The following is a 9509-nucleotide window of genomic DNA, read 5'->3' on the forward strand; positions in this document are numbered from 1 at the left end:
GATTCTATTATAAGGACTCTACTATTAGAGGCAATATTCTTTTGAAGTCACAAAGATTTCTTTTAAGTTTTTAAATAAGTACTCAAAATTAACAGTGGCAGTTCCTAAATAAGGACTTTCACTGGAGATAAAGAGTTAGAACACGGTTCTATTCTTCTATATCTCTCTTCACTTTGAAGGAATGAATGTGAAATCGTAGGGACCATAGTAGCCATGACTCATGAGTTCATTGCAAAGTGGGGTTAACGGTTAACTTGGTGGTTTTTTTCAACTTAGCAATAAACGCATGGTCAGATATTCTATGTGGAATCCATTACTAGAACGTGATGAAATGCATAATAATTTTAAAGTAATGTTAAATAAACCAAATATTCAGACTAAAATTGTAAAGTATGTGATGTGTCGCTAATAAAATATAAGTATGTTAATCAATATTTAAGTAATAATTAAATCATCAACAATCATGTCATATAATTTATAAAATTTGATCTAAATAGTTAATATGCTAAAATTTAATCTAAATAATTGATCAGCCTAAAACTACCTATAATTTTACGCTGTCAGGATGAGTCCAAAACAAATCGCTCACAGTATTCAAGTCATGAGTCCTATTCCACTCAAACTATTTGTGCTCAGATGGTCTACACAGCAACAAATGCTTTTCACTTCTAGCTTTCTCGTCACTATTTTTATGTTTAGAGTCGTTGTAAAATAGACAATATATGTGTAGTAGCATATAAAGTAAATAAGATATAATATTGAAGAAATTCAACAAGTGTGCCTACGTTTTTGGGACAACAACAATAGTTTCTTTTTTATCTAAAATAATAGAATTACAAAAATAACTCTCACTTAATTTATATAATCTCACTGCCATTTAATATTACAATCTAGGGGTATTCGTCTTCAATTGTAAGTAAGAGGTATTAAGTTCGATTCTCGCCAAAGGCAAATATAAACTATATTATTGTTAGTTCATTGTGAGGCTTAAACCACTCCCCCACCCCCTTAATATAAATAAAAATCTATATAATCAACTATAACTCACCGTTTTTTCTGTCACATCCCCGCCCGGGGAGGATTACTTCCCGAGCCCGCTCCACCACCGTAGCACGATATTGTCCGCTTTGGGCTTACCATTCCCTCACGGTTTTGTTTTTGGGAACTCACGAGCAACTTCCCAGTGAGTCACCCATCATGGGATTGCTCTAGCCTCTCTCTCTTAACTTCGGAGTTCCTACGGAACCCGAAGCCAGTGAGCTCCCAAAAGGCATCGCGCTAGGTAGGGATTGAAATATACATTTAAGGATCACTCCCCTGAGCGATGTGGGATGTCACATTTTCTGTCTTCTCTCTAGCCGTCTCACACATAGATGCATGAGAATTGGTGTAACGCACCATTACATATTGATCCCTTTATATAGGAAATATTACAAGCTAAAAATCTTCATAACAATAATGCTATCTTCACTTAGCATATAAGATCAACCCCTATATTAATTATATTGTTGAAATAAGACGTACTATTTGATCAACCACAAAATTATTCCACCTAAAAGCATTCACGTTGGTTTGAATTCTACGTGGCCATTTGTTCTTCTTTTGACAAGAAGCATTATATATCGAGTTCGCGTCGTTTAATGTTGTACAATATCTCTTTCGACCCACCAAACTCTTAGCCATATCCACCAACAAGTTATTTTCTTGTTTTGTTAAACCGCCTGCAGACGAACGTCCTTCAACATACTCAGCAAAAGGATGGCTGTCATAAACAATTCCGACTTTTGTTATTCAACAAAATTACGATATTTGAAACGAAACAACTTTTAAGTGGGCACTTCAACTCTGAACTGTTTATTTTTCAAGTTGCATCTCATAGATCATACTTGTAAAATATTAGCCAAATTGAAAATATTTGAGACATCTAATTGAGTTTAAAGAAATTGACGAACACTTTGTTTTATAAGAAACAATAAAATTTCATCATGATAATTAAATAGGCAAATAGTTTCGAATTGAATTGAATTTTTGCAATAACGATCTATGAATCAAGAATTACAAAATAGACGATTCAGATCGTTGAAATTTGATGTGAAATGAATCCGCAATTAATCTTCATTTTTTGAAAAAAAAAAAAAAAAAAAAAGAAGAAAAAAGAGGAGAAATCTCTTCTCTTAAAAAGCCTCCCTTAAGTATATGTTCGGTACTGTACCGAACATTATTTTAGCTTCCAACCGTTGCTCCAAGTCCTTTTCGTTCAGCCCCGTATTGCTTAAAATAAAATATAAAATAAAAATAAAAAAGAATAAAAAGGTAAAGTTTCATACCTTGTTTGACGACTTCCAGACAATACAAAAACCATCCAAAATGGATTAGGATTCTCTCCCCTCCTCTTTCAATCCTCTTTTATCCCCTCCTCTCACATTCTCTATTTTGTCTTTCTCTTTCCATTAAAAATTAATATAAGATATTGATGCGGCTTAACCATGATCGTTCAAATAGGAGGGGAGGGAAGGGGAGAAAAAAAAAAGAGGGTAGAGAATCCTACTCCGTCCGAAATAGCCATACTTCGGAGCACCAAAAAGTTTTATCCTTTTTTTTTTTTTTTTTTTTTTTTTTGTGGTCCTCTTGGTTACTTTGAATGTTACCCTAGTGGTAACCTCGAGCTAGTGGTCCAGTGGTAAAAAGTGGATTACGAAACTTTCTTAAAACTAAAAACTGGAGGTCTCAGGTTCGAAACCAACTGCTGGTGTGAAAGCCAGATTTGTAACCAGAGAGAGGCTAAAATGTCTCTGTGAGTTTTTCCAGCCCTGGAAGGAGTCGATAACCGTGGCTTGCCACCAAATGGTCTCCCTTTAAAAGAATAAAATAAAAGAAAATGTTACCCTAGTGGTGAAAAAGCTCCCAATGAGATTCGTTAGGAATTAAAGTTCAAATCTAAACTTCCGACAGTCCCCCTAAAACAAAATTGTGTCTCACATGGATTCGTTTTTTTAAAACCAAATCAAGAAACCAAAAACATTTAGGGGTGTGCTATCCACACATCCCATTTTACTTCTCACACACCCTTGATAATTTATGTTTGTTGATCTTCTTCAATTCATCCGATCCGATGGTTGAAAATTAAAAAGATGTGTGAGAAGTAAAATGGGGTGTGTGAATATCACACCCCAAACATTTATTGTCAGATATTAGGGTTCATAACTAATAGGCACATATAGGCAGGAAATGTTTTAAGCTTTGAACAAGAAATCGAGAACTAATAGCTCCAGGTCCAACACCAAAACCAATAGCCACACAAGGGTTCAAAACTAATAGCTCCAGGTCCAATTTCAGTTAAACCCTAGTATCTGGATTTAGTTTGAAAAGAAGAATTTTAGCATGTCTGTGTGAGACTAGTGTGCGTTTATTTGACGGAAGACTAACAAAAGTTTAAATTTAGACCTCAATTGCCAACGTAGCTCACCACAAGGACTTGGTTAACAATTTTTTCATCATAAAAGTGACATTAAAAGTGTCATGTCACCACAAAAACGAAAAAAAGAAATCTCTTCTCTTAAAAAGCCTGCCTTAAGTATATGTTCAGTACTATCATATCGAACATTACTTAAGCTTTCAACCGCTGCTCCAAATCCTTTTTGTCCAGCCCTGTATTGCTTAAAATAAAAAATAAAAAATAAAAAGAATAAAAAGGTAAAGTTTCATACCTTGTTTGACGACTTCCAGACGATACAAAAACCGTCCGAAATGGATTACGATTCTCTCCCCTCCTCTCATATTCTCTATTTTGTCTTTCTCTTTATATAAAAAAAAATTAATATAAAACGTTGACGTAGCTTAATAGTGACCGTTCAAATAGGAGAAAAGGGAAGGGGAGAGAAAAAAAAGAGGGAAGAGAATCCTACTCCATCCGAAATAACCATACTTTGGAGCACCAAAAAGTTTTATCCAAACCCTTTTTTTTTTTTTTTTTTTTGTGGTCCTCTTGGTTACTTTTAATGTTACCCTAGTGGTAACCACGAGCTGATAGTCCAATGGTAAAAAGTAGATTACGAGGCTTCTTTAAAACTAAAAACTGAAAGTCTCAAATTCAAAACCAGATGCTGGTGTGGAAGCCAGACTTGTGGCCAATGAGAGGCTGAAATGCCTCTGTGAGTCTTCTCAGCCCCCGAAAGGAATCGATAACCGTGGCTTGCCACCAAATCGTCTCCCTTTTAAAAAATAAAATAAAATAAAATGTTACCCTAGTGGTGAACAAGCTCGCAATGAGCTTCGTTAGGAATTAAAGTTCAAAACTAAACTTCCGTCAGTCCCCCTAAAACAAAATTGTGTCTCACATGGATTCGTCCTTTTAAAACCAAATCAAGAAACCAAAAACATTTATTGTCAGATATTAGGGTTCATAACTAATAGGCACATATAGACAGGAAATGTTTTAAGCTTTGAACAAGAAATCGAAAACCAATAGCTCCAGGTCCAACACCAAAACTAATAGCCACACAAGGGTTCAAAACTAACAGCTCCGGGTCCAATTTCAGTTAAACCCTAGTATCTGGATTTAGTTTGAAAAGAAGAAATTTAGCCTGCCTGCATGAGACTAACGTGCGTTTATTTGACGGGAGACTAACAAAAGTTTTAAATTTCAATTGCCAACGTAGCTCACCACAAGGACTTAGTTAACAAATTTTTCATTATAAAAGTGACATTAAAAGTGTCAAGTCACCACAAAGATTACGAAAAAACTCGTAAACTTGTACTTTGTTGAAGTGTGTAAAGAAAAGCATGAATTATTATATCGTTCCTTGTTGGAGGAAAGAAGATAAACGATAGATTTTTTATTTTTTTTATTTTTTTCCTAAAAGAATATCAGCTTGTGTATGCGTATAGAGGGGCTGGTTTTTAAATACAAAAACTCTTCTAAAAATTCAAAATCTAACTTTGAAGATTCAACAAAACAAGTATCCATGAACAAAGAAAACAAGTCGATACAACGTGTTCCTGCAAACCCTGCAAACCCTAGGTAATGTTGTTAAAGGATCATCAACAAGAGCACTCTAGCGCGTTATAGATTCTTATCATAGCCATCAATATAATTTTTAGTGGAACCTGTAGTTAGTTAAGCTATAGTAATCTTGCTTTCTTGGTGATGAACCAAATAAATAAATATTGACAAGAGAAAGAAACAAACTGAGAAAATCAATTGAAATCTGGGAGACGAGTAATTCAATCAAGAAATATTTGCTTCCTCTCCCTTCCCGCCTTCTCGTCCACACTCGTCCACACGTCCTCTCTTGATATAGAAACTAGAACCTCTACTTAAACTATCAATCACTCCGGCCTCTCCTTTTCTTCACCAACTCTCCATATATACCCGTCTTCATTTTCTGAACCGGCATTGATGCTTTCTTAGGACATCTCTCCTAACACAACTAACTCTGGTTAGACCCTGGTCCCTTCAATGGAAAGTTTCAACTTTCAACTACATCAGCAACTTAACACCAGCGAACACCCTTGTTTGATTAGGTGCTTATGATGCAATAACAAAGCATGCGCACACGCATCTTAACCTTGATTCTAAACTATATACAGGAACACTAGGCAGTTCCGGTGAACAGAAGCCTTTTACCGTGATCAGAAGGGCCTAAACAAAGTAGACACAGAACCGAAGAGCACAAGAACATATTCCAGAGAAAAGGGACACAACACAGGCTGGTCAAGGACTATGAATAAAGACCCATGGATCTCCAAAGAAGTTTTAAGCTCCACAATGATCAACCATCACCAGTTTTAATTTGTATTCTTCTTTAAGTTTGTTGCTGCTAAATTAGTTTTCAGATTGATTTAGTTTTCTACGGGATCAACATAATTGTTAATTTCCCAATTTGCTAGAACAGACAGTAAGATTGACCATTTCTAGTAGTTTCGGACTATGCTAAGTATTCAAAGTTTTAATTTAAGTACTCTAATTATAAAGTTTCCTAGTTTGTATCAAGGTCACATAGAAATTCCAACAGATTCAAGCTTCTATACGCATGGAACCTTTGAACCGGACCACTATCGTGCAGAAACCATAACCAAAATCATATTATGAATGAAATTATTAGGATATGCAACGAAAAAACTTAGCTCAGCACATCTTGCGGAGACCATTATAAACATTATGTTTGAAACATCTATTAACAACCCTATTAAGAATGAAGTGAGTCACTACAGGTAAAGTGGTACAGATCGAATTGAATAGCATAAGAAATCAAATCGAAACAGACACTAGCAGCAGAATCAATACAATACATTGTAATCCGAAATCAATATCAGCATTATATAACGACATCATTATCAGCAATTTTTTAACTGAAAATCCTATCAAACAAATTCTACAAGGCACGGTATCTTAAAGTATCAAACTTCTTATAACAGGTAAAAGAGCAATAATACAGTTGAAAGGAAAACAGAAGAGGCAACAGAAGTAGCAGCAGACCTGAACCATCATCAACTCTATCAATAAATCCGATAAGCGGGATGCAAAACATTGAGTGGGTAGCATCAGCAGTAGCACAGTCAAATAAAGATGGGTAGCAAAAATTGAACACTACCCAATTTCAAAGCTCGAACTCCTCGTCCCTAAGAGCCACCTCTGCCGCCTCTTCTTCCTCCTCATCGAGAATAAAGTACTCATTCCTCTCCACCGGCCTGAACATATAGAACATCACCATGTAAAACGCAAGGCTCACAGTCTCCTCAGCCGCATTGCTCACCCACTGGTACTTATACGCGGCAATGGTCTTGAGCGCAAAAACAACGATTCGCGTGAAGTACAAGTACCCAATAACGACAACGTAAAATTGCCTGAAAAGGGTCAGCTTTGCCAAGTTCCTGGCGGCTTTTCCGTCGGTTTTCGAGGTTTCTCTCAGAGACCTGATGGACCAAACAATGGGGAAGATGATAGCGCAGCAGCAAATGATATCAACCAACAAGAAGATCTGGTTCCAGGTGACCCAGTCCTTGATAAATGGTCCCGTCTCGCCGATCACAATCGACGCTACGTTGGCCAAGACCTGCAGAGGGATCACAATCATCAACACCTTCTTCTCCTTCTCCTGCAAAAAAGGCTTCAAGAACGACCACCCGGTCCCGATCAAAACGATCACGGTAAACAACAAAATGACACGGAGGAACTGGAAGATGTAGAACAACACATCCCAGCCGTGAGCGGTGCCGGTGACCTTCACGTAGTGCTTGTCCTCCGCCGCGCTAATCAGATTCAACGCCTTCATCAAAAGTAATCCGCCCATCAGAAGATGGATCCGGTGCACGGATCTCTTGTTGGTGTAGCAGAGGTAGACCCAGAAGCCCACAAACACCAAATACGCGAGAAAAAAGACCGAAAACAGCGACGGCAGGTTGGTCAACCCGGCCGAAAGGTAGTCGTGGGAACCATCCGGGTCAAGATTGTAGACCTCTGTCCGTACGATCATGGATACGGTGGTCTCCGGCACGCAATTGGCGAAGAAGAGGCTGTATTCGTTGGGGGCGGACACCGGGTAGGAGTGGCTGAAGGAAGCTTGCGGCGGCGGCGAGAGCTCCTTGAAATTGAAGAGGTGGGTGATGTAGCGGGAGTCCAAGACGCAGAGCTGAGGGTTCTGCTGGATCTCGACGAGGACCTGGAGGAGGGACTCCTCGGAGAGGAGGAAGAAGCCGAAGCGGGAGGGATCGTTATCGGGGTGCTTGGAGGTGACGGACACGTGCGAGACCTGGATGCTCACGTGACCGGTGTGGGTGAACCCGAACTTCTCGAAGAGAATCATGGGGCGGTTGTCGGAGGAGATCGTGAGGGTCCTAATCTCCGCGGAGGACGGGGAAACCAGGGCCGCCACCAGGACGGCGATGACGAGAGGGACGAGGGGTAGATTCCTCATTTTGCTCTCGGCGAAGGTCAGGGTTTGGCCTCTGGTGGGGAATTGGGGGAGATCGGGGCAAAGCTTGGGATTTTGGGGACGAAGGATTTGAAGATGGAATGGCGTGGATTTTAAGATTTCTATCGGTTTGACCGTAATGCCCCTTTTTATGGGCCGAAATGAAGTCCAGTTGGCCGGCAGGCCCATTTCTTGTTCTTGTGTATCGGAGGAATATAGGAAACTATCGTTTTGGTTCTTGTATTTATAGCCTCGTGTCAAATTAGATCAAATTTTCCGTATACTAAAAAAACAGCGTTATATCAGTTTTACGGTCCAATGCTATTTTTTTTACTTAAAAATGAGAGCTCTTAAGTTCGAATCTCGTGAACGGCGAATTCGATATCAAATTAGGTTATCCATTATGTGCCTTAGCCAAACTCTCATCCTCTTAGTGTAATAAAAGTATATCAATGTACTCAAAAAAAAAAAAAAAATTAACAATGCCTCGTCATATTATAATTCAACTCAATTTATAATAAGTGTACTTATTTTTTTAATGGTGGTCAAAGAGAAGCTGAAATGCCTCTATGAGTCTTTCTGACTCCCAGAATGATGAACTGCAGTGATGAAATCTAGGGGTGGGTTCAAAAAATCGAAAACCGAACTGAAACTGAAAAAACCAAACCGAACCAAATTAATTAAATTAATGTTTTTTTTATTTAATTATCTGTTTTGGGTATTATTTTCTAAACCCAATTTGTAAGTCCAAATGTGTTGTGAGTTGTTAAGATACAAAGCTTCCAACAGGCGGAAATAGATGTATGGGACATTTACGATATAGTATGCATCCGTCTTCTCTGGATAGTTTAAGTCATCAATTGTAGAGATAACAATCAAAAGCTGCATCAACAGATCATACAAAGTGTCAATCTCTCGGGTCCTTACAAAAAGAATTAAAAAGAAAAACAAATGGCAAACAAATAAAGGCTCATGCTATAGCAAGAGATACCTTTTATCTGGTTAAATGCCAAGAGCCTTAAACCAGTCATATCCAAAACCTTCACACACGTTCCAATATATTGTCCATAATTCTTCGTTGCGGAAGGCTACAACAAAAGAGGGGGAGGGGGGGTGGGAAATTAGGCTCCTAAAAGAATTCCATGTTAGAAAGATAAAACTAAACATTCTCAAGTACTGACCAATACAACACAATCTTTGTACCAAGGTTCTAAAAGACGCTAGGCGCTAGTCGGGCAGCGAACTTGGGTCTAGCACCTAGGCGACTAGGCGGGGTCTAGGCGGGGGACTAGGTAGATTTAACTAAATCCATTATATTTCATGTAAATAAGTGTATGTTTATACTTAATATATATATAATTTCATCATAAACTACAAAATAGAATGACACATATATTATGAAGTATTGGAACATAATGAAAACATGGGGAACAAGCATATAATGTGTGCTCATTTAAGTATTCGACAAGTCTCTAACAATTTATTAAAAAAAAAATGCAAAATGAAAGTTATCTATTTTTTGTCTAAGTGAGTCCATGCCTAGACGGGTCTAGGCGGGCGCCTTAGTAGGTTTATGGGCCCTTTCTTAATTTTCAA

The 9509-nt window shown here is 38.0% G+C and overlaps 1 protein-coding gene across 1 annotated transcript; it reads right to left on the bottom strand.

Annotated features, from left to right (window-relative positions):
- Positions 1–6268: 6268 nt before the first annotated feature.
- LOC137722622 (protein CANDIDATE G PROTEIN-COUPLED RECEPTOR 7) lies at positions 6269–8061 on the bottom strand. The gene has a single exon (XM_068461665.2). It carries the CDS (start codon positions 7914–7916, stop codon positions 6600–6602), a length of 1317 nt encoding a protein of 438 aa, XP_068317766.1. The 5' UTR covers positions 7917–8061; the 3' UTR covers positions 6269–6599.
- Between the last annotated feature and the right edge of the window lie 1448 nt (positions 8062–9509).

The sequence above is a fragment of the Pyrus communis genome, chromosome 4 (assembly GCF_041283825.1).
Source record: "Pyrus communis isolate YQ-2024b chromosome 4, ASM4128382v1, whole genome shotgun sequence".
In the NCBI taxonomy this organism is placed as follows: domain Eukaryota; kingdom Viridiplantae; phylum Streptophyta; class Magnoliopsida; order Rosales; family Rosaceae; genus Pyrus; species Pyrus communis.

Bases quoted from the DNA above. Each gene is read 5' to 3' on its own strand.
- LOC137722622 (XM_068461665.2), bottom strand. From the start codon at position 7,916: ATGAGGAATCTACCCCTCGTCCCTCTCGTCATCGCCGTCCTGGTGGCG.